This window comes from Grammomys surdaster, unplaced genomic scaffold (assembly GCF_004785775.1).
Source record: "Grammomys surdaster isolate TR1022 unplaced genomic scaffold, NIH_TR_1.0 213, whole genome shotgun sequence".
In the NCBI taxonomy this organism is placed as follows: domain Eukaryota; kingdom Metazoa; phylum Chordata; class Mammalia; order Rodentia; family Muridae; genus Grammomys; species Grammomys surdaster.
In genome coordinates this window covers 10,686,824-10,710,252 of record NW_021604658.1, presented here as the reverse complement: position 1 = coordinate 10,710,252, position 23,429 = coordinate 10,686,824, and the positions used below count along the sequence as shown (strand labels likewise).

Genomic DNA, 23,429 nt, shown 5'->3' with positions numbered 1-23,429 from the left:
CCCTCTCTCCCTGCCTCTGCCTTCTAAGATGAGATACCACACCTGGTTGTATTTTCCACTTTCAGTACAGCTCTGTCCAGAGTAGCTAAAATTCAAGTCTGAGAGAGTCAGATGCAGCCAGTCAGTGGCTACACTTTGAAGGAAGCAGTCTTGGGTCTTTTCTGCTGAGAAGCACTTAGCCTACATGTACTCCTGTGAAGTGTCAACAAGTTCTCTCCCCTTTCTGCCCTCTCTTCTTTTCTAACTCTTTCCTTTTGGTGCTGGGGTGGAACCCAAGACCTCGCACATGCTCAGAAGCACTCTCCCGTGACCTACATTCCTAACCCTTCCCCCATCTTTATATTCAGCACATACTCATGTTTCAAAACCTGAAACAAACAAACAGAAGGTCACATCTGACCAGTGCTTAATGTTTTGCAGTATTCAAAGTACTTTGGCCTCCACTGTCTCATTTAATCTTTACTGTTGTCCCATGGACCGGAAATAGAAATGGAATTACTTGCCCAAAATTGCACGAGCAGCCAGACACAGGGCAAGGGACTCAGGGAAGTGTGAGACTTGTCCCCATTACTGTCCTTGCTTCATCACAAGGCTCTTTCCAATTGAAAATGTGTGGTGTGGGTCTGATGACACACGCCTGCAATCCCAACTAGTTGCTCCAAAAGAATTCAAAGTTCAAGGCCAGCCTTGGCTGGAGATAGAGCTCTTGCTTAGTGAATGTGAGGTCTGGGTTCAATTCCCAGTACAGCGCCTTCTCTCCCCCTCCAAAAAGTCCGTAAGGGTAAATGTGTACCTTTAATTGGCTTTTACTTACATAAGCACATGGGGGAGAGGGTGGCTGGTGGCAGTAGGGGCTCTCCAATCTCTGCCTCCAGAGCTCTTGGCTGTCTGCTGGTCCCCAGCACTTCCCCCAGATGTCTGTAGCCCTTTACACCAGGATCAGAGACAGAAATGGTCCCTCCTTCTCCCTCAGTGAGATTGTGGTCACTTTAAGTATAACCTGCATCCTGTGCCAGGCCCACCATTAATCAGCCCTGAGTTCTATCTGGCAGCTCATGCTGCTGCCAAAACCTTCATTAGTTGCGGGAAGAGGCCAGGGAGGGAGGCCGGTCTTTACTCTGGCTGTGACTCACCCCTCTGGGAAGGGTTGAGGTATTTGTCCTTGGGTGTGTGTATGTATGGGGGGGTTGGGGGCGCAGGGGCTGCGTTGTTGTGGCCTCTGTGGTTGGGAACACAGCCTCCCTTTGTTTACTGGTTCTGACTTTCAAGGCCAGAGGTAGAAGATAAGGATCAGCTGTCCTGGTTCTCCATCGGGGAGTCCCCAGGTTCTTCCCTTACATGTCTCCCAGATAGAGCCATGGTCTCTATTCCCCGTGTGGGTAGGAGATGACTGTCAGAATGGTATAATCATAGTTTTAGGAAGATGGCGTCGAGTGGCTTGTATGTAAATATCCAGGAAGAGTGATACCAATATGTTCTTACTAAAGTGTGATTGGCTGATAGCATGCACTGAAAGCACACAGTGGCACTAGTTGTAAAGTGGTCGGGAAGGAAGCACAGGAGAACAGACCTAAGAATATTTACAACAGAGCCGTCCCAGTGGTGTTTGGCTCTGGCTCTAGCCCTCCAGGTGCCTCATTATGGTACAAGCCCTTGTCCCTGCTCCTGGAGATCTGTGGCAGAACCAGGAAAAGTAGACAACCAGTCCCGGGCTGTTGAGAAGGAGTGGAGACAAACATTTTGGAGAGGAGGGTTGCCTGGAAGGTAGCCTGGGCACCTAGCTGGAAACACCTGCCTTCTTTCTCAGTGTTGGCCAGAGACAGCTCGTGTGCCTAGCCCGAGCCCTGCTCCGAAAGAGCCGAGTCCTGGTTTTAGACGAGGCCACTGCTGCCATTGACCTGGAGACTGATGACCTCATCCAGGGCACCATCCGTACCCAGTTTGAAGACTGCACTGTACTGACCATTGCCCACCGGCTCAACACAATCATGGACTACAACAGGTGAGCCCCGGAAGCCAAGAGAGGGGGATCTACAGCTGTCACCTGGGAGTCAGGAAGAGGCGGAGCCAATGAAAGTATCTGGGTGTGAGACTCTTGGAATTGGCTATGGTATGGGGCCACAGAGCGGGATTCCCGAGCTTCGAATACAAAGTAGAATAGAGCAACGATAACTGGGTACAACAACACATGCAAAGAAAGACACAGGGTCCTTTCCAAATGACTAACATGTGAGGAACAGTGTACCAGGCTCCGTAGACATTGGAAACCGCACAGACCACCACAGAGGAGCCAGCGCTCCTTACTGTTGATGGGTAAGGAGATGAGGATGGCCCCTCATGTCACTTCCACGCTTGTTGAGAGAGTGTTTGTTTGTCCATCACCTCGTCTGCCCTGAGTACCTCACGACTCCCGCCTGGGACAGGGAAGTACAACAGGTCGCAGAGGGTATGTTAAGCTGCTTGGGAGGTGCATGACAGATTCCTGAGTCCCATCCCTAGTGACTAGACCCTAACAGTGCTGGAAAGAGCTGATGCTTATGGGGAAGGCTTTGTGTCTGAGCCAGAGCACTGAGCCCCTGATTGCTGTGTGACTATGGGCAACTTGCAAAGCTTTTCTGGGCCTGCTCCAGATCTCTCAGAACTGCTATTAAGGAGTCAATGAAGTACTGTTTAATAATGAGGGTAACGCTGAGAAACGCCAGTTTTCTCCCTAGCCCCCTTAAAGCCCGTTACTGTGATTCTCCTAGCACTCGTTCCTCCAAGGATTGCCCTCAGAATCTCTTGGCTTCCTCAGGCAGGGTAGTGGATCAACCAGAGTTCGCATGCTTTCTCTTGGAAGTGTCCCCATGCAGCCAGCAGAATCTTCCGGGGTGTGTGTGTGTGTGTATGCCTGATGCTTCCCTGTGTCTGACCCATCCCTCCATGTCTATCTTCCACTCCCACTCAGAACCCCACTGGGAGCAGAGTGCCAGTAGCTGGAAGCGCTGGGCTCTGCATCTGGAGGCCAGACAGACTCATTCCCCAGCAGCCCTAGGGTGGGAGGCTTGGGCCCCCGTCATGGGGGTTGGGAGGTCACACCTTCTAAAAGAGCAGGCTGAAATTATGAGTCGGGTTACAGAGCCTGCAATTAGAGTCCATGGGAAGGAAGCAGGGGTCCCTGTGTGCAGGCAGAAGAGTCAGTCTACACAAGGTAGCAGGACCCTCTCTGCTAAGAAAGTGTCAGCTAGACACAAAGGATAAGAGAGGAGAGGGGAATGAGGAAGGGAGGAGGCTGTATACCTCAGAACTAGAGGCAGCACAGCCCCAAGGCAGGGAGCACTGAGGCTGGAGGGCAGAGTCAGAGAGAGGAACAGCCCCCAAAAGCTGACCATGCAGATTCAGTTAGTTTTCATGTTAAGGGCCAGGAGGAGCCACTAGAGACTGAGTTTGGATGACATAGCCTCTTGGGCAAGTTTAAACAGTGGTCAGGAAGTAATGGTCACTCCTTCTCAGCACAAAGATCTAGGAGGCCAGCAGGTGGGGTTCAGAAAGCAACCTGCTTGTCTCACAAAAGGAGGGTCTCTCTCCAGGCTTGGGAGGGACAGCCCCACCCCTCCCACCTTACCCTAGTGCAGCTGCCTATGGGTCTTATGCCAGGTGCATCCTGTGTGTGGTTGCTAGGAGACTCTAACTCCAGGCTCAGGCTTGCCTGGGGTGGGGACAGTTGATCCATGCAGCATCGGAGGCAGCAGCAGCAGCAGCCCAAGTCCTGGGATTGCAGTGTTGGCCTCTCTGCAGCCTTGTTTCCTGCCGTGTGCCTTTGTGAGCTGGCACAAAGCAAGATGGATGTACACAGGACCCAGCGTGCAGGTCTGTGGCTCCCTGCACACAGCCTCCTGAAGCCCTGTGACCCCAGCAAGAGGAGAGGCTCATTAGGGAAGGCTTTCCAAGCTCAGACTGGCAGAGATGAATAGGGCTTCATGTTTGATCCCAGAAACTGCTTCGCGCACTGAGCTAACAAAATAGCGAAAATAACCAGCCTTGCAAGTGTGCATACGTGGCCTATCAGTTGGGCTGAGTAGGGTGACTGAAGTGGGTAGGCTGCCATGTCACTGCAGAGCCTGAGCAGTACCCAAAGGGGCAGGGCAGGCCTCCAGGGCTAGGAGACTTGACTACTTTTTCTTTTTTCTTTTTTTTTGGCTAGGGTCCTGGTCTTGGACAAAGGAGTAGTAGCTGAATTTGATTCTCCAGTCAACCTCATTGCAGCTGGAGGCATCTTCTATGGGATGGCCAAGGATGCAGGACTCGCCTAGAATATGCATTCCAAGGGTTTCTTCCTAGTCTGAACTGACAGCAAGTATCTGCAGAGTGGACTTAATGGCAACAAGTGGGGACATTTTGAGTGTTTTTTTTTTTTTAATTCTCCAAATTGCCTCACAGACTAGCCACACTTAACAGTGGAATGAGGAAGTGAGTTTGAGGTTCAAAGCCAAGTTCCTACCCCTGCCCCGTGCCTGGGTCTCCTGGTCCTAATCTACCATTATTCCCGTACTGCAGTTTTTAAGAAACCTTGTTCCAGCCTCTACATATTCATATTTTCCATTTTTTTTTAAATGAACCTTTCTCCTCCTGGACCAGGGACTGCTAGGTCAGTCTGTCCTGGGAACAGAGTCCCTGTACTGGTGCTGTCTGAATCCACTGATGAAATAAAGCTGTAGTCAACAGCATTTGGACCACGTTACCTTCTTCTGCCTGTTTGCAAAGTCTGGTGGTTAGAACCTTCTTGAAGAACCAGGGAATGCCGAGCCCCTCCTACACTTCTGTGTGGCTGCAGTTATCTGAAACCTTCAGACCCAAAGCCTTTGGCTGTAAATACCATCTTCATAGCCAAAAATTCACAGCAAAATTACAGTGCTTCCCACTCTGCAGGGCAGATGCTGTGAGAAGGTAGGAAAATGAAGGCCCTGGAACTTGACCTGAGTGAGACCTGGGCTTCCTGGAAGAGCTGCTGAGCACACTTTGGGTCCACATCATTCCTCAGTCTTCCAAGCCACCCACCAGGGGCTAAAATGAATGTGAGCTCTCCCCTCCTGGCTCCTCTAGATGCCTGTTCACTAGGGAGGCCATTGCTCTTTCCTTCTCCTCCAGTCAAGCTGGTGAACAGGAAGGCCAAAAGTATCCTAGGTCCCTGCCTGCCCAGGCCCTGGAGCCATTCTGAACAAGCCAACGAAAGACTTCCCCCCCCCCCCCCCCCCCCGCACAGTCCATCTGGTCCCAGGACTGCATTTGAAAAGAACCTCTCTGTCTTCGAGCTCACCCTCATCTGTACCCTTACTGTTGGTGAGAAGTGACTGCATGCGGGTAGTGGCTGTTTTTCTTTCCCCACCCTAAGTGCTTGGCAGTCACCAAGGAGATGGCGCCTTTGATCTGCTTTTTCTATATGCCCTGGGTTGGCCTATGCTGCAGGACCATTTGTTAAAGGTTAATCACTTCTTCTTCTTCTTTTTTTTTGGCAGGCTATTTCTGCCCAGGATGTTTATGCGTGTATGGAAGGCGACTTCCATCCTTCTGATAGAACAAGTATGAGAGCACAAATGCCCAAATTATTCTGCTTCTCCTCGGTGCTAAGAAAAGGTCTCTGCTGTGCTCTCTGATTTATTAGGCCAATTTGGCATGACGTCTGCTTTGTGAGGTGCTAGGAGGCCTAAACCAAACAGGAGATTCATTCAGCATCCTTCCCAGCTAAAGACCTGAAGGTGTGAGGCTGTGCTTCCTCTCCTGTCTTGGGAGTTCGCTTCTGAACTCATTGAAGCCATGACAGGTGCTGACAGCCCTAAGGGGAGGCTCGGTTGTGTCAAGTAAATAGGATAATCAAAGACTGCAGTTAATAGGGGATGACCTCTAGCTAGCTGGCTCAGCGACTCCGGGGAAACCAAGTGACTGCTGTGAACTGGGAGGGAAGACGTCACACAGAATCCATCTCCAGATGCTACCCACAGGGTGAGACAGTGACACTCACGACAGGGCATGAGTGCTGCCAGAACAGAGGCAACAGTGGGGTGGCAGACACTCAGCTGGGGAGCTGGTCCTCTTTTTTCCCCACAGCACCAGCCCCATGGGAGGTCACAGCAATCTGGACCCTCTATGATTAGAAGACAGTGCTGTGTACGAGGGCAACATGAGAGAAAATGGGCTTGGTCAGTTAACATTTAATTTTAATAATACCTATTATATTTAAAGAGTCAACAACACACGAGGAAAAGTCTTCTGTGAATGTTTACACAATGTGAACACATGCTTTAAAATATGCAGTGGAGGAGGAGAGGTGCATTCAGTTAACAAAGCTTAAAAGAAAATCCCTTGTTATAAATTACACAACACATATAAAAATATTTCTCTGAATGCATAGATTAAGACTCGGAACTCACCTCAGAGCAACCATGCAGTTTCATCCCACTGCCTGAGACACTGGCCCCAGAGGACTGTAGCAAAGGCCAGGACACTGGGCAGAGCCGTGTGGGACACCATGACCTTTGGTCACTCTGAAGCGCTCGCTTGCTCCTCTGTAGCCCACCTCCCAGCCAGATCCTTCTGCTTCTCAGAATCTCTAGTTAACTAGGATGGCTGAAGGAGTCTGAACCCCAGTAATTTAGACATGAATTAATACTGAGTTTATTTCTTCTAAGATGGAGTCACACTTAATTGAATTACTAAACTTTTTCAAAGCAAATCAGGAAAAAAAAAGGTTAGTACATTTAGATAAAGTAGTTTCTGATTGGTTGAAACACAAGGGAGGTTTCTTCATTAAAGCACTTGGGAAAGGGGTGATGAGCAACCGCCACTCTGCTATGGAAACACTCTACAAGGGAAGTCACCAGCTGTACCAGGGGTGGGTACCATGCAGTCACCCCACAGTGACCCCATGACACTGGCTTTGAGGAACACATCAAGCTCAGTTCAGCACTCGGCGGCAGTGGGAGGCCATTACTTCAGCACAAGGTTCTCTTCCAGTACATCTGCATGTTTTCAGTCAACTGCAGTGTTCTAATAAAATTAATACCCAGGAAGTTAAGTTTCTTCGGAAACTATAGGCACTATGGGGAGAAAGCTTAAGACAGCGGGATCCTCGCCAGCGCTGCTCCTGCCCTGCTCTCCTGCTCCTCTGAGTGGGCCAGGTCCAATCTAAAGTTAAGCAAATGGAGGCTTTTCATCTTTAATGATGCTGAGGAGGGGAAGACTCTAGAATGAACTCTTGGAGAAGATTCATACACCACGCTCCAGAGTCTAATCAGGCCCTCACAACTGACTGTGGAGGTAACGGGGAATTCCTAAGATTGAACAATTTGTTTACAAAAGCAACAGATCTCAGTTATGTAAAAACCCTAATAATTTCCAAAATAACCTTTATCTTTGATACAAAAATAAAGATGCTAACTCCTTTAGTTCAGTTTCCCACAATAACCTTTAAAACAGCAACAAATCCAGGCTCCAGAGCTGCTCTTGTCCTGTCCTGGTGGGAGTGAGAGTGGTGGACACCTGGTCGGTCCAGCAGCGCTTGTGCTCTTCTTGAATGGCGCAATTAAACAGGGTGACAGGAGCCGCCTCGGAGCAGGGTGGTGGCTCCCTTAGAAAGCATTAGAGAGCCCTCTAGTGACTGTGGAGGGGAGGAGATGCGAAGATGACTGTAGACATAGCCACAGTCATGAGTGGTCGTGGTCATGAAAGAAAACTAGGGGAGGGGAAGCTCTTTTGGTAAACAGCCTATTTACAATTAGGTAACTATATTTTTAAATACTTTAAACCTGAGTAACATTTATAAATATGCTATATGAGACCTCACAGCCACAGGTCACACTGGAATCCCTTTGTCCTGTACCTGTGCTTGCTTTCTTTCCCCAGTCTTCCTCCCTAATCAGTTCAAAATTTCATGAGTGTCATGAGCATGCAATACCAAGAGAGAAGTACGCCCGACCCTTCAGGCGCACTGTCAACAGGAGTGGCTAGAAATAGGTCTGCGCTCTGAGCTTCTGCGTCAACAACTCTCTAGATTCTACACATTAAACACTGGCTCTTGTACCTTCAGCTTCTGCCTCTCAAGACTACTTTCCAGCTGTTCAGAGATTCAGCAATAGGTTTATTGTGCACCAAGAGGCTTGGAAGAGTGGCACCGCTGCTGGGGGTCGGGGTTCCCGCCTGCTGAGGCAGGATGTTAGTGAACACTATGCAGTGGCACCAGGGGCCCTGGTGGGCATCCGAGGCTTTGGGATCAATGGCTTGTCCTTTGGCCCAGAGGTGACACATACTGTCACAATACTCAGTGATAAAGTCCCTGCTGCATTAGTATGTCAGTTTTGAAGCTCTCCGGTTGTAGCAAGGCCTCTCAGTCAGTGAGGATGCAGCATTTCTAAACAGAAAATTATTCTCACTTATCATCAGAACCAGTTCCAGCTCCTGGAAGTCCTGGAGTCGAGCAACATCTTTGTCCTAAAACAAAGCGGGGCAATGGATTAAAACTTTCATTTAGTTAACTCTTTTATTACATTTGTTTATTTTGCGTGTACACATTTGTGTCATAATGCACATGTGGAGATCAGAGGGCAACCTGTGGGAATTGGTTCTCTCCTTCCACCATGTGGGGCCCTGGGACAGAACTCAGGTCCTCAGACTTGGCAGTAGGTGCCTTTACCCACTGAGCCATCTTGCTAGCCCAAGATAACAAAGTAATAGCAGCAGCTTGTGTCTATGCTTACTTAGTTGGTTGTATCAATTCCAGGGTCTTGGTTCATCTTTAATCTAGAAGAAAAATCAAATCCCTGAAATAGCTAAGTAGTGATTAGCCCCACATCTAACCTGGACAAGATGGAGAAAGTTCTAACAGTCTCTGCTGCAGGATGAAAATGCCCTAAAGGGACAGGAAGGTGAGTGTCAAGTTTCCTCAGGAACTTAGAGAAGCCAGAAGCTTGATGCTGGAGAGCCCATAGCTGGTTGGAGCATTACAAAGATGCCAGGTGGACCACACATCATCATATGGCATAAGGCAAGCCCCACAGGTCACTATGGAAACAACTAAAACAGGCCCATGCAACATCCTGCTATCTTCCAACCTTCAAAAGTGCTAGTGTACTGGAGTATGATAGTTCACACCTTTAATCTCAGCAGGCAAGAAGCAGAGGCAGGAGGACTGCCATAAACCCAAGGCTGGCCTGGGACATACAACCAATCAATTTAGGGCTACATATCAAGACTCTGTCTCAAAATAAATCAATGAGTACACTGGGGGCTTCTCTGAGGACTCTGATGAAGGGAGAGAAAGCTTATGGATTGTCAGGTCGGAGCTGGAGCTGAGAGCCTTGCACATAACAAGCACAGGCCGTGACCTGAGCCATGGCCTCGGCTCTCCTTACTCCTTCTTACTGGCTTCCCCTTAAGCTGTGACTCAGTAACCAAGGAAGAAGTTAGGTGTGTTTGAAATGTAAACAGCAACCACTCATACTGAAAAGACTTTCCTTACCTTTCTTAACAGTGTGTTGGGTAACTTTCTTATCTTTTCCACTTGGTCTGGATTAACACCCAGCTCACAGCAACTCACTCTGAGCAGTTCTTGGTAGGTGAGTTCCTGTCGATCCAGTTCAATTTCAATGAAATCATTGTCACGAAGAGATGGGTTCTGAATCCTCACCTTGAGTACCAGCTCTAGAAAAAGTGAGAGAGAAATGGTACTGTAGCATAGAGCATGTGATTTAAGGTCTGCAGCACTCACTAGAAATCCTAGTCCAGTCAGGAGGGTTTGTTTACAGCCTTCCGTGGCTCTGCCGGGGCAGTTGCCTGCACCGTCTTCTCTGCTATGGTCCCCAAGCAAAAAGGTGCAGCTGCTATCCAGTGCCGCTCATCCCTTAGTACCAATCACACATGAGTAGGAAAGAGAAGAGGCAAAAAGATGGCAAGGGCAAGATATGCTACATGAAGAACTCTGACAGGATCCAACAATTATGTATCTAAAGTTATAGGACATATATAACACTCCTTGAAATACAGAGAGTAAAGAAGGCAGGCATGGACTGCAGCTCACATTTACAATCCCAGCAACAGGAGGTGGAGAGAAGGACCAGAGGTTTTAGGGTATTCTGGACTACATAGTGAGACACTGTTTCAAAACACTAAACCAATTCATCTTTGTAAGTCAGGAGGTACAAACAACCAGATGTCCAGGCCAACTTGGTCTACATAGTGAATTCTAGGCCAGATTAGGATACATATTCAAATCAACAAAAACAAAACAAACCACCAAATCAAAACAAAAGAGCAAAGGAACAACAACAACAACAAATAGTTGCATCTAAGCCTGACTTGAAATACTGCACCTTAATAAGGGAGTAGTTCTTGCTTGAGAGCAGATAACGCCACTTACTATTCATAAATAAGAGTTAAAAGTGATCTGCCCTCATATTCCACACTCAGGTGTCAAGATGATTCAAGCCAACTGTTTACATATATTTGGTAGTTCTGTCTTGCTCTTAAAGTATGGATTCCTCACAGTATCGTGGGTCACTGATACTACCAGGTAGAGTACTAGGTTTTCAAAACTAGGAAGTAAGTTAATCATAAATAAAAATTAAAAATAAGTGTACACTAGATTCTATGGATTTTACTGGAATTAGAACTGTCTGTTTGATCATCTGGTTTCTAATGTTGTCAAAATGATACCGACAGCCAGGCATGGTGGTGTACTCCTTTAATCCTAGCATTTGGGAGGTAGAAGCAGGCAGATCTCTATGAATTCAATACTAGTTTATTCTACATAGTGAGCCTTTGACCAGGCAGGACTACATAATGAGATTCTGCCCCAAAACAAACATACACACAAAGAGAAATATACATATGAATATATATGAATAATGGATGTATTTATATACATACAGACATATGTATATAAATACTTGCCTCTTCTCCTGTCCTGTTCCCTCTCCACGACCCTCCTTTTCCCTTCTCTTAGTCTCTACTTAAGCCTAGAACTGTTACACCTATAACAATGAGGACACTTTGAGCCCACATCCTAGCTGCTAAATCCAATTCTCTACCCTCCCCCCAACAAAACCCCCACAACTCCCAGGAGAAATGGTGATTGCAGTGCTGGCCTGGGGAAATGACACTATAAATGAAGACCATCTTGTTGCACTAGAATAAGGGGGATGTGCCCACAGGACAGAACTAGCTGAAAGGGGTTCCCACAGGCTAAATCAGGAATATCTGAATATCAAAAGGATGACTGCATCAAATTACAACACACTGAGTGTAATATGAATCAGGAGACCAGGCTGGCGAGACTGCTCAGCAGTTAAGAACACTGGCTGCTCTTCCTGGAGACCTAGGTTCAATTCCCAGAATCCACTGGGTGGTTCACAACTATCTGTAATTCATTCCAGGAGATCCACTGCCCTCTTCTGGCCTCTGAGGACACCAGACATATATATGGCATACAGCCATACATGCAGGCAAAACACCCAAAAGGAAAAATGAAAAACCCAAAAAGAAAGGATTGTAAGTTCACACAGTTATAAATGAGAAGGAAAAGTCCTTCTCTACTGACATTTGTTTTTATTTTATTCTCCCAGAGTGGAATTACATAACGTTGTGAGCTGCCATGTGGGTGCGGGAAATTGAACTCAGGTCTTCTAGAAGAGCAGCCAGTCCTCTTAACCACTAAACCATCCCTCCAGCCCCTCTAAGTTCTTTTTTATAGCATAACACCAAGTAATAAACAGAGGATGATAGTAAGCCATATGTCACCAAGTAACTGCTTTGAACCCTCAAAATTATAGAGGTCAAGAATGACAGGGGGAAAGATGGGGCTAGAGAGATTGCTCTCAACTTTAAAGAATACTTGCTGTTTTTCCAGAGGACCAGAATTTAGTTCCCAGTACCCATACCATGGATCACACTGCCTGTACCTCCTGTTCCAGGAGATCTGACACCCACTTCGGCCTCTGAGATTGCATATGCATGGCATACTTACACAAAGGCAAAACATTCCTATATATAAGAAAAAATTTAAATTAATCCTGTTTTCAAAATTATTTTATATGTGCCATGACTACATATGTGTGTGTGTATGTGTGTGTGTATGTGTATATAATGTGCATCCAGTGCAGAAGAGGGCACTGGACCTCTTGGAACTGAAGGTACAGACAGTTGTGAGTTACAGTGCGGATACTGAGAATAGAACCAGAGTCCTTTGCAAAAGCAGCAGTAGTCTAAAACTGCCGAGGACCCATAATACATTTTTTTTTTCTTTCTATTTCTTCTGGTTTTGTCTTTTTGCTTGTTTTATTTGTTTGTTTGTTTTTCAAGACAGAGTTTCTCTGTGTAATAGCCCTGGATGTCCTAGAACTCACTTCTAGGACACTGATCTACTGATGGTTCAGTAGATCAGGCTGGCCTCAAATTCACTGAGATCTGCCTGCCTTTGCCTCCCGAATACTGGGATTAAAGGCATATGCCATGCCACTAGGTCTGGGCTGAATAAATCTTCCTTTTAAAAAAGAGAGAAGGTTGTGGTACATACCATTAATCCCAGCACTTAAGGCAGAGGTAGGCAAATCTCTGAGCTCAAGGCCAGCCTGGTCAACAAAGTAAGTTCCAGGACAGCCAGGACTACACAGAGAAATTCTGTCTCAACAAAACAAAACAAAATGGGGGGGGGGGGGGCAAGCCGAGGGGGGGGGGGAGAGGGGGGGGGGGGGAGAAGAGGGAGGGAGAGAGGGAGAGAAAAGTGTATATATGTGTATAAAGGGATGGAGAATGTTTCAGATTAAAGAATAATAAAATGGCCGGGCAGTGGTGGCACACGCCTTTAATCCCAGCACTTGGGAACCAGAGGCAGGTGGATTTCTGAGTTCGAGGCCAGCCTGGTCTACAGAGTGAGTTCCAGGACAGCCAGGGCTATACAGAGAAACCCTGTCTCGAAAAACCAAAATAATAATAATAATAATAATAATAATAATAATAATAATAAAATGGCATAATACTAAGTACAATATCTATTATTAAGACAACTGGTGGAATTTAAATATGACTATCAGTTTAGATAAGTATTAAACCAAAATTGCATTTCCTAAATTTAATACTTGTACTATAGTTACCTTGTACTATGCTGTTACCTTGCATATTAAATGGAAATGCTCCAGTGAAGAAAAATGGCTGGAATGCTGGCGCTGGTCCTGGATATGTCCCATTTTGAGGCTCCAGAGATACCGGTGGCTTGGATGGGACAGAGAACAGGGAACGGTTCTGACTCACTGGTGGCTGACAGACAGGACCAGGTTTTGTGCTTTCTGGTGTTCTAAGTATGGCAGAGGGGGCAGAAATATCACCATTCTGGACCAGTGCCAAAGAGGTGTGGTCCCTAGGAAAGGCCCCTAGCAAAGGAGGTTCTGTGGGGGGAAGCAATGGAGGCGAGCTATCTGCAGGGGGTGACACTGGAGGTGGGGAGGGGCCCCCATTCTGCAACTGGGTGGAATCTTCTGCTGCAGGGGTGTAGATAAAAGGGAAGGCTGGGTTGGCCAGATAATTGGGAACAAAGGGCATTTCTGACTCCTTCTTCAGCTGGGGAATCTCGTCATCATCATCAGCTTCTTCCACTTGAAAACAGAAAAATACAGAACATAACATTTACTAAAGAAAGGAGCATGGTGGAAGCTAGTGTTGTTATCTGAGATGTGACCCAGACTTTGGTCAGGACTGACTAACTCTTCAGGTCAGAATAGAAAGAACATTTCATTAGGCTTATGACTACCATTTTTTTATTGTCAATTTTACAAATTAAAAAAAATTACCATATAATATTGGCCTCCTAGAAAAAAATGCAATCACAACCTTGGCATAGTAATTAACTTATAAAAAATTAGGACCAGTTATCTGATCAGTATCAATGTGGCCAATTATAGCATATCTTAAAGGCTCCCCAAACGAACTCACCTCCCATAATCTTCCTGATTTCTCTCCTGGATGTTAATTGTACCGGCATTTCTCCTTTTGTTGTAAGAATCTCTCTGTCGGCTCCTGATTGTAGCAGGTAGGACACCACCTGTCCATGGTTGCGTTTACATGCCCAATGCAAACAGGTCCTGTCCCAAAGAAAGGAGAGAGAATGAATGAGAAAGAGAAAACGTGGTTCAAGATTTCAAATGGTAAACATCAGTAAATACATACACAAAAGCTTGTTAGACTTCAGCGGGAGCCAGCCAGCAATTCGACTTTTCATTTCAGAGTAGATAATCAATACATAAACACAGCCAGGCATGGTGGTGTACACCTTTAATCCCAGCACTTGGAGGGGCAAGAGCAGCTGGAAATCTGTGAATTTAAGGGCAGCCTGATCTACAGAGCGAGTTCCAGGCCAGACAGAGTTCTATAGTAAGACCCCCATCAGTAATACTACTTTAATATTCTTAACTTTTAGTGTTTAGTTTCATTCTTGAGTCTGAAGCTGTCAACTCAATAATTGAGTGCTTGCCTAGAATGCGCAAAGCCTACCTGGGTTCAATCCTAGCACTGTAAAATAAAGTTGTCATTTCTAGTCCATAGAAACATCAATTTATCCCAGGAGCTTCAATTTCCAAGGTTCCAGAGACTACTGGCTGTGGACTGCAATGACACTTCCAGATGCTACTCTATCAGGAACATTCATTAGATCTTGGTCTCTTTAAAAGATATTTCTGTTACTTCTTCTATTTTAGAAACTATGAAAACTTATATGCATCAAGTGACAATCAAAGAGTAAATACTGCCAGGCTAATAACCATCTCCTATCTGTAGCCCCTCTGGCCGGGTTGGCCATTACTACAGCAGGGGTATTACATCAATCTTAGCTGCTTCCTCCCTTTTTCCAGACATCCACACACATATGTTATTCCCAAATCTCCATTTTTCAAAATGCTAGCTGTCCTCAATCTCTCCAGAAGGCTACACACATACCCATATCTGCTCAAATGAAATACTGCATACAACATTTTACTCCGGAGGCACTGAAAAAGAAGGTAAGAACAACCAAGTGGTTCAAAAAACAGACCCTTCTAACATAACAGCCTCACTTAAGCAAAACTATTTAGTATTGTGTACACAGAGGTGCTGTACTATACAGTCCAATGGACTATTCCTTTAACACTGTATAGAAATTTAATCACCATCCCTCAAAAACATGCCATCTCAACAGATTGCATCTTCAGGTGAAAAACAGAGTGTGTATTATGGAAGGAAAATACTTTCTTCCCATTATAGCTCATTCACTCCTCATTCCTTTCCCATTTTGAATGTCCTCATTCACCAACTCTCTAATTTAAACAAGACAAGCATCTCCAGAGCTGACAGCCAAACCCAGATAAAATAATGAACAGAGCAGAGGCTCAACAGAGAGACCACCAACCTGGGAAACCATCTGTAACATTTATTTGATTTCAAAGAAAAGGTGATTTGCTTTGACATTAATGACTTAAGAGAATGCTAGCCTGAGTGACTAAGCTACCAGAATGACAGTCTACACCATCGCTCACCATCCAGGTACCTTTAGTGTGCTCTGTGACACGAAAAAAATGACTGCCCATGTGAGAAACACTGAGAAGAGGCTTTTAAAATTATTTTGTGATGCTGCAACCCAGGGTCTCACATGCTAGGCAAGTGCTTGATCACTGAGCTACATCCCCAGTGGAGGATAAACAGAAGGAAGTATCTACCTGACATATACACGCACCTGTGTATATGCATGTATGTGTATATGCCTGTGTGTATATGTATGTGTGTATACATGTATGTGGTACCAAAGATTGATATGTTAGGCAACATATGTTAGGCAAGCACCCTACCATTGAGCTATGTATTCAACTCATGTGCTTATTTCTTATCATTTAATGAGTGAACCTAGGATAAAATGGGCATTGCTTAACTAACATAGGGGGATCCAAATTTTCCTTGATTCTGAGCAAATTGCAGCTCAGAATGTGTTTGTGTGGAGCTGTCTGTGGCAAAGGCTTGAAAAGTGAATAATCACATTAAGTGAGCACTCAAAAATAAATGGATCAGGCTGAGGAAAAAATACGCTCCCTTTTGGAAAGAAATTCTAACTAGAGAGTGAAAGAGTTAATTTACTGTGAGTGGGTGAGACTCTGAGACAAACCAATTGGTTTAGAGTCCCACCATGTAAATGGGATTAAGTGAACACAGTGTCCTGGCCACTCCAGCAACCATCATTTGCAGACTGGAGTCGGGTGACTATAGGCAGCTATAACTCAGAACCATTGCAGCCAGGCAGCATCTTCAACTTCTTCATAAAGCATTATACTTATTTCTAAAGCCAAAGGGGACACATGACACTTGGATTACAATTGATGTGGAAACTCTATTTTTGAACTTCAACTCTTTCAACTTTATATTTGTAGTCAGCATATCCCATTAGGGCTGGGAAGTATTTTAGACCAGAGGCGTTGGGCATCATTCATCAACTGGGTATCATTCATCATTGCTGAAACTGTGGTTACTGAGCAACCAAGAATTGAAAGCAGTCACCAGTCTACTTTTCAATGTTGAAAAGAGTTGGGGTTTTTTGTTTTTGTTTTTTCTTTTTCTTTTTCAGGGTAACTTTATATGTCTCCAACATGTTGCCTAATAATAAGAAAATAACAATAGCTAACACAAGCATAATACTTTACATGTTGGACTCTGTTCTAAAAGCTCTGTTTGTTTAATCTTCAAAATATCCCGAGGAGCTGGGTACAGTGGGATTTGTCTGTAGCCTCAGCTCTCAGTAGACCAGGGTAGGAAGAAGGTAAGAAGGTAACTTTGAGGACAAGGGTTAAGACCAACCTAGCAACACAGCAAGGCCAAGTCTAAGAAAAAAAGAGGGGGGGGCAAAGAAAAACCTACTACTGTGAACGTTCTTCACTTATTTTACAGTCAATGAACCTGGGGTAATTAGCAAGCAAATAAGCAAATTATATAGTGTACTAGGTGGATAGTAAGTGTCATGTGACGACAAAGCAGAGTAAGAGATTAGGGACTGGCAGGGTTGGGAGGAAAGTTGCACAATTTTTAACTGTCAGGCAAGGAAAAGCCTTAGCATGAAGCTAATATCTAAGCTAAGATCCAAATGAGTCCCAAACCATGGGGTATATAGGAGAAAGGCTTCCTAGACAAGAGGGAAGGCAAAATGCAAAAGTCTAGAATTCGGGATGTGCTGTTGTTCCAGGAAAAGCAAGGAGGCCAGGGAAGAAGTGAACAAGGATGTCTCAAGAGATGAGGCCCAAAGTCAGGGAAAGAGTGCAAACGGCTTCTTCTCACAGTAACAGGGGAGCCTCTAGAGGACTCGAGTGAGGTGATCCAACTGTTCCAAGTCAGGGTACGGCTGTAGTATAAGCAAGTAGACTAGAAAGGATGCTAGTAAGGAGACTGTGGAACTATCCTGCATCACAAATGGTGCTGGCTTTGTATCACAGTGTAGAGCTTGTGAGAAGTAGTCAGATCCTATCTGAACATAGAGGCAGAACTGGCTGACGGTATGTGGTTTGTGAAGGAAAGACATGGACCAGGGACAGTGCCAAGCTTTGTGGTCTGGTCATATAAGAGGGCAGGATGAGAAGAATTGAAAGCATTAGGCCAAGAATATAAGGTGGGATAAAGGGAATCTAGGAATTCACTCTTGGATTGAATTGACTGGAGTTGGAATTAAATCTATAAGAAGCCTCATCATGTTACTTCAAACTCCCCTGACATACACTGTATATTAGCACACAGCAGGCATCATGCTGAGGGTGTCAGATGTTGGATTCCTTTGTCAGCTCTAACAGTCCTGTCAAGGTTAACAGTCATGTAGACTTATTAAATCCCAAATTTAGTAATATAGGAGCATTCTGAAAATTGAGTGGTTTACTTAATTTTCCTGAGGTCTCAGTTTCATCATCTTTAAGATGGAGAAAAACAACAATGTCTCCTGAGAATCCTGAGATATGCTAAGTGTTTAGAATCATGTCTGTGCAACAGAGCAAGTGTGCAACAGAGCAAGTTTGATACACGGTAGCCACTTACTATCCTTCATCTCAGTAAATACTAACAACACTTCTGAAATAACTGGAAGACAGAGTAACTCAGGCAAGACCACACAGCTAGGCCGGCAGAACCTGCAGCAAGCCCAGGCTCAGTATTCTGTAAAACACTGCCTCCCAGTGCCAAAACAGTAACTCGCAACTTTTGGATGCCAGGGCGAGGCAAACACAACTACAAGTGTTTTGACTGCAAAGGCTTCAAAAAAAGACTAGAAATCAGTGTCCACTGTCTTCTGGCTGTAGATAGCTATCTGGGCCAGTTTCTTTAGGAAAAGGAATCAGGTAGCTTTCTTAGGAAGGTAGGAAATCTCATTCCTGACTCTGCTATCATATTGACAATTGTGCAAGCAGGGCAAGACACTCCGGGATTCAAATGATCTCCAGAGCCCTTTCCATTCTAAACTGCATGAGTCGATTTACAAGGGAGTGGGGTGGGTGGTTAAAACTCATTTTAACTATAAACTAGCAAAAAGAGGCTAGATAAGCATTACCTGAATTTAAAAAAAAAAAAGGAAAAAATAAATGTAAAATGTCAAAAAGTCGGAAAAAAAAAACCACATTCAGTAACTTGAAACTAAAGACTTGTTCACATCCTAAAATGAGACAGACTCCGTATTGGGAGGGAGGCAAATCTAAAAGCAGACATCTAAAGCCTTGGGTGAATTTCTCTATTGGAAATTGAACTAAGAAAACAAAACACTCTACAGGGCAAACAAATGAGTCTCTCCTCAATAGGCAGCTGTAGGCAACAGCCAATCACTGTGGGATTGAAACAACAGAGACAAAATTATTATGCAAGTGGTGAGGGTTTTGAAGTTGTTTCTTTTCTCCTGGTTTTGGCTAAAGAAATCGTGCTGGTTTTAAGATTGGCATTTGCTCGGTTGCTTATGCTTTCATCTCTGCACGAAGTGTTCTTCAGAAGCGCCCATGGCAAAATAATTCAAGCTTGATGAAATCCAGAGCAGAGTCGCTGAGAATCAAAGCCTCTAGCATCACCATTTGGGCCAAGTTAGCCAGGGGGCGCGGGGGATGGCGTGGGCTCCAGTGTCCCGGAGGGCGCTGGCCGCGGTGAACCACAGAAGGTATGATTTGGGGAGGATGCGCTCCTGACTGCACGAGGCAATGGAGTCAGGGCTAGACTCGAAAGGGCACAACCTGAGAGGCCTGAGGTACCAGGCTTCACCTTAGCCTGCGTCCTAGGTCACGGCTGACTGCTCCACGCCCCGAGCTAACAGCCCTGAACCCTAGGCCTCCCCCGCTCGCCACTTACCAGCCGTTGACCTCATTTTGGGAGTTCACATCCACCCCGCTCTCCACCAGTTTCTGCACCTCCCGAATGTCCCCCAAGGCCGCTGCCTCCCGCAGCCTCTCCTGCTGCTCCTTCTGCTCTAGGAGGGCGCTCATCTTCCCCAGGGCCCCGGGCCCCCGGCCGCCCCGCCCTGAGCCTGTCAGCGCCGCCGCCGCCTCCGCGGCCCGCTCCCGGCCATGGGGAGGGAGCTCCGGGCTCGCCCGCCCCACTCGCACCTCCGCCCGCGCCCGGCCCGGGGCCTTGTGCTCCCGCCCGCCCACCGGCAGATCCCCAGCTGCTCGCGGCCCGCAGGCCCAGGCCTCCTCCCCCGCCGCGCCTCCGAAGGCCGGCTCCGGGGGACCCTATTCGGTGTGACAACATTGACCCAGATACTTTTCGTTCCCACCCGCGGCCCCGCCGCCCCGGCCGGCTGTTTATGTAACCACTGCACTGGATTATCTGCTGTGATTCATTGGCTATTTTTAGACCTCCCACCCAGCAGCCTCCAGCGAGGAGGACAGACACAGGAATAGTTGGGGAGGCGGAGGGATCCGACATGTTTGAGAGCCAGAAAAGCCTTATCCTCGGGAGCAGGCTGTTTAGCAGGCATTAAAAATAATTGGTGGGTTTCCACCCCCACTCCCCCAAGTTCGGTTAGCTCTTTTTCTATCTGAGCCCATTTTTACCCAGCAGGACGGGAAATGGGCTGAAAACGATCCTACTATAATATGCCCATTATTTGCAAAGATAGATGACACTGTTCTTTCTTATTTTTGTCAGTGCTTGGGACCATTCAGCTAGAATACATATTTCAGTTGTTATTGTTTTATTTTACCCTTTATCGGTTTTAGACAGAAATTCTTCCAACTTGGCTTTCATAAAAATTAACATTGATTCTATTTTATAAAATGCAACTCATTATAGCTCATAAACTATAATTAATCATTCTGAAAGTCATGTAAGGAAAGACGGGGGAGGGTGCTTAGTCATCCGGATACTGATCCTAGGCGCTGAGGGTAAAGCTATGGTGCGGTCATAAACAACCGTGTACAGTACTCCTGCCTAATCTAGTTAATGAGGCTCAGAGCCTCGTTTAGCACTGTTCTACTACCCAATGGGAGAAACAGGAAATATTGTTTTGCTGAACCCAGGTGCCTTGGAGAGATCCCTGATGTGGCACTGGTGAGAACTTTGCAGATGGGGCGAGAAGATTAAGGGAAACGCCCTGGGGAGGCATAGAGGAGCGCCTGAACAAAGAGGAGATGAAACACGAAGGGTTACATTTAGGTACAGAGTCTTTATTTCCATTTTTCGGGGCTGCCAAGGGCACACAGCATGCATTTGTCTTGTTACTGTTTAAGAAAAAGCCATGTCTGTTTATTACGATACAGTAATTCACACAGTACACACTGCACACCAGGAGTGATGAATATCAACTGACTAAACACTTAAATTGACCCCAGTGGCAAATTGGAACGCTGCTTGATCTTATACTTGTATTTGTTTCCCCAATTTAAAATTTAATTCTCAGATCCAACATAGTACTCCGTTTGAGGCTGATGAGAACGGCACTGAAACTCGGTCTTTTAACACAGTCTGAGGGACAAGAAATAGCAGTATTTTTTTTTTTTAAAAAAAGGGCAATTTAAAAAGATTGTAGCAGGCTGGTAATACAGCTTAATGGCAGAGGTACTTATCCAAACAAGGCACCGGGTTTCATCTTCAGAACTGTAAAAAACAAACAAAGTCAACAACAGCAGCAATGATATAAATTAGGTGCACTCCAAAATTCATGTTTTTTTGTTTGTTAAACTTTCTTTCCTTAAAAGAATTATATCAGGGCTAGGGAGATAAGCCAACAGTTAAGAGCACTTGTTGCCCTTGTAAAAAGGCCCAGGATTTGATTCTCAGGACCAACATGGTGGCTCACAACCATATGTAACTCCAGTTCCAGGGCATCAGATCCCCTCTTTTGACTTCTTCGGATTTAAGCATGTACATGTGGACATGTATACATGCTGGAAAAACACATGCACAAGGAAACAAAGCAAGGGGCTGGTGAGATGGCTCAGCTCTTCTGGAGGTCATGAGTTCAAATCCCAGCAACCACAAGGTGGCTCAGAACCATCGGTAATGAGATCTGATGTGATGCTCTCTTATGGGGTGTCTGAAGACAGCTACAGTGTACTTACATATAATAAATAAATAGATAAAACCTTTGGACCGGAGCGAGCGGGGTGGGGGTGGGGGAGCAGGAGGAGGGGAAGGGGAAAAAAAAGAAATGAAAACAAAAAAGCTTAAAAAGGAAAGAAAGGCAACCAACTGAATGTGAACCAGAAGTGTAAGCCAGTAAGCAGTGCTCTCCTGGGCTTGCTCATCAGCCCTGCCTCTAGGTTCCTGTTCTGCTTGACTTCCTACCCTGCCTTCCCTTGATGATAAGACTATATAAGCTGAAAAAAAAAAAAAGAAACAGCTAAGAGCAGGACGGTGATGGCACATGTCTTTAATTCTGGCACATGGGAGGCAGGGAGTTCAACGCCAGCCTGGTATACAGCAAAGGCTACACAGAGAAATCCTGTTTCAAAAAAAAAAAAAAAAAAAAAAGAGTGAACTAAGACAGGATCTAAACTTAGATCCTCAAACATTCTTGGCGAGCACCTTACTGACTGAGCTATCTCCTTAGCCCAGAATTCACTTTTTAATCTCTTGACTGGAAACTGTTGGTGGACCTATGTTTAGTTTTGTTTTTATGTATCTCTTTCTGTTCTGACGATTCAACCTCTAACTTCACACAGGCCAGGGTGCTTGGAGCTATACTTCTGGCCCAAGAAGCTGTTTTTCTGTTTTGCTTTGTACTATGTTTCTGTTTGCTTTTGACTTTCATATAAGTAGAGTGGCCCAATAAAGGGGGTAGGCATGAATACTAAATTCAGAAAGGAGATCTGAGCTGGAGATCGGGATCTGGCACTCATCACCAAAAGGTGCTAGCTGAGGTTTTGCAAACAGAAGAGATAATCCCAAGGGAGTTGGTGAGTACCGGGAGAAAACAACCAGAACGCGGAAGAACTCTCAAAATTCTAATGAGGGAAAGTAGAGTTTCAAAGGAGCTTGAAGATGAGTCACGGAAATCAGTGGGAGAAGAGCAATGGAGTGGGCGGGACTAGTGATGAGTGACACACAGGCTCAAGAGCCACAGAATGGATAAGGGCTGAAAGGTGTTAAGTTCAACCTTAAGATCCTTTGTGACCTTGGAAAGTTACAGTGGAGTAGGGGACGTGGCCTTGGTTTTTCTCATTCTGCCAAGGCTGGCCTTTAACTGTGTAGCCAAGGATGACCTTTAATTTCTGATCCTCCTGCCTCAGTTTCCCAAGTGTTGTGTTTCAGCCTTTTGGATTTGCTTCCCTCTAATTTTTCAACCAACCCAGTCTAGTTTAGCTTCCATTCATAAGACTCAAAGAATACTTTTAAAAGTTCCTCTTCAGGCTGGAGAGATAGCTCAATGGCTAAGAGCACTGGCTGCTCTTCCAAAGGTCCTGAGTTCAATTCCCAGCAACTACATGGTGGCTCAGAACCATCTGTAATGAGATCTGATGCCCTCTTCTGGTGTGTCAAGGACAGTGTGCTCATATACGTTAAATAAATAAATAAATAAATAAATAAATATTTTTAAGTTACTCTTCTACCAGACCAACAGTTTTCTTCGTTGTTATCTATTTCATGTTTTTAAAACTTTCTTACTTTTCTTAGCTAGAAGCTCTTCAGATTCCTGTTTGGGGAATGTATGCTAAGACACTGGGAGGCTGGGGTAGGAGGATCATTTGTTTTGAGCTTGGGGCCTCTTTTTTCCACCTTGCCTGGTTGGAGCTTTGTCATACTCAGTTAGTTCCACAGGGAGCTGACTCCTCCACTTTGACAATAAAAAGGTTCATTCCCTCTTGCTAATAAAGGAACTGAGAACCTGTTGGGTCTCCTTGATCAATGTGCAGAGTGAATCAATTCATTTAATCTTCTCACTAACACTGAGGACACATAACAGAGTTTTGTTGAGGTTTCTCTGTGTAACCTGGCTGTCC

The 23,429-nt window shown here is 45.6% G+C and overlaps 2 protein-coding genes across 3 annotated transcripts in view; one reads left to right on the top strand and one right to left on the bottom strand.

The window, feature by feature from the left end:
• Positions 1 to 4,712, top strand: part of Abcc3 (ATP binding cassette subfamily C member 3) — a 49,270-nt gene extending 44,558 nt beyond the window's left edge. For both annotated transcript variants that reach the window (XM_028772281.1, XM_028772280.1), the window contains 2 exons: positions 1,808 to 2,002; positions 4,184 to 4,712. In XM_028772281.1, the coding sequence (XP_028628114.1) occupies positions 1,808 to 2,002; positions 4,184 to 4,292 (304 nt within the window). In that variant the 3' untranslated portion in view covers positions 4,293 to 4,712. The remainder of the gene's footprint in view (positions 1 to 1,807; positions 2,003 to 4,183) is intronic.
• Positions 4,713 to 6,173: 1,461 nt separating this feature from the next.
• Positions 6,174 to 19,718, bottom strand: Ankrd40 (ankyrin repeat domain 40). Its single transcript, XM_028772382.1, has 5 exons — positions 19,339 to 19,718; positions 13,954 to 14,102; positions 13,137 to 13,616; positions 9,491 to 9,672; positions 6,174 to 8,463 (listed from the first exon to the last, which is right to left on the bottom strand). The coding sequence occupies exons 1-5, from the start codon at positions 19,470 to 19,472 to the stop codon at positions 8,317 to 8,319; spliced, it is 1,092 nt and encodes a 363-aa protein (XP_028628215.1). The 5' UTR covers positions 19,473 to 19,718; the 3' UTR covers positions 6,174 to 8,316.
• Positions 19,719 to 23,429: the final 3,711 nt, after the last annotated feature.

Coding starts and splice junctions, on each gene's coding strand:
- Ankrd40 (XM_028772382.1), bottom strand. CDS start 19,472: ATGAGCGCCCTCCTAGAGCAGAAGGAGCAGCAGGAGAGGCTGCGGGAG. Junction 14,103..19,338: donor CAAAATGAGGTCAACGGCTG/GTAAGTGGCGAG, acceptor TCTTTGGGACAG/GACCTGTTTGCATTGGGCAT. Junction 9,673..13,136: donor ATTTCCATTTAATATGCAAG/GTAACAGCATAG, acceptor CACTTTTTCTAG/AGCTGGTACTCAAGGTGAGG.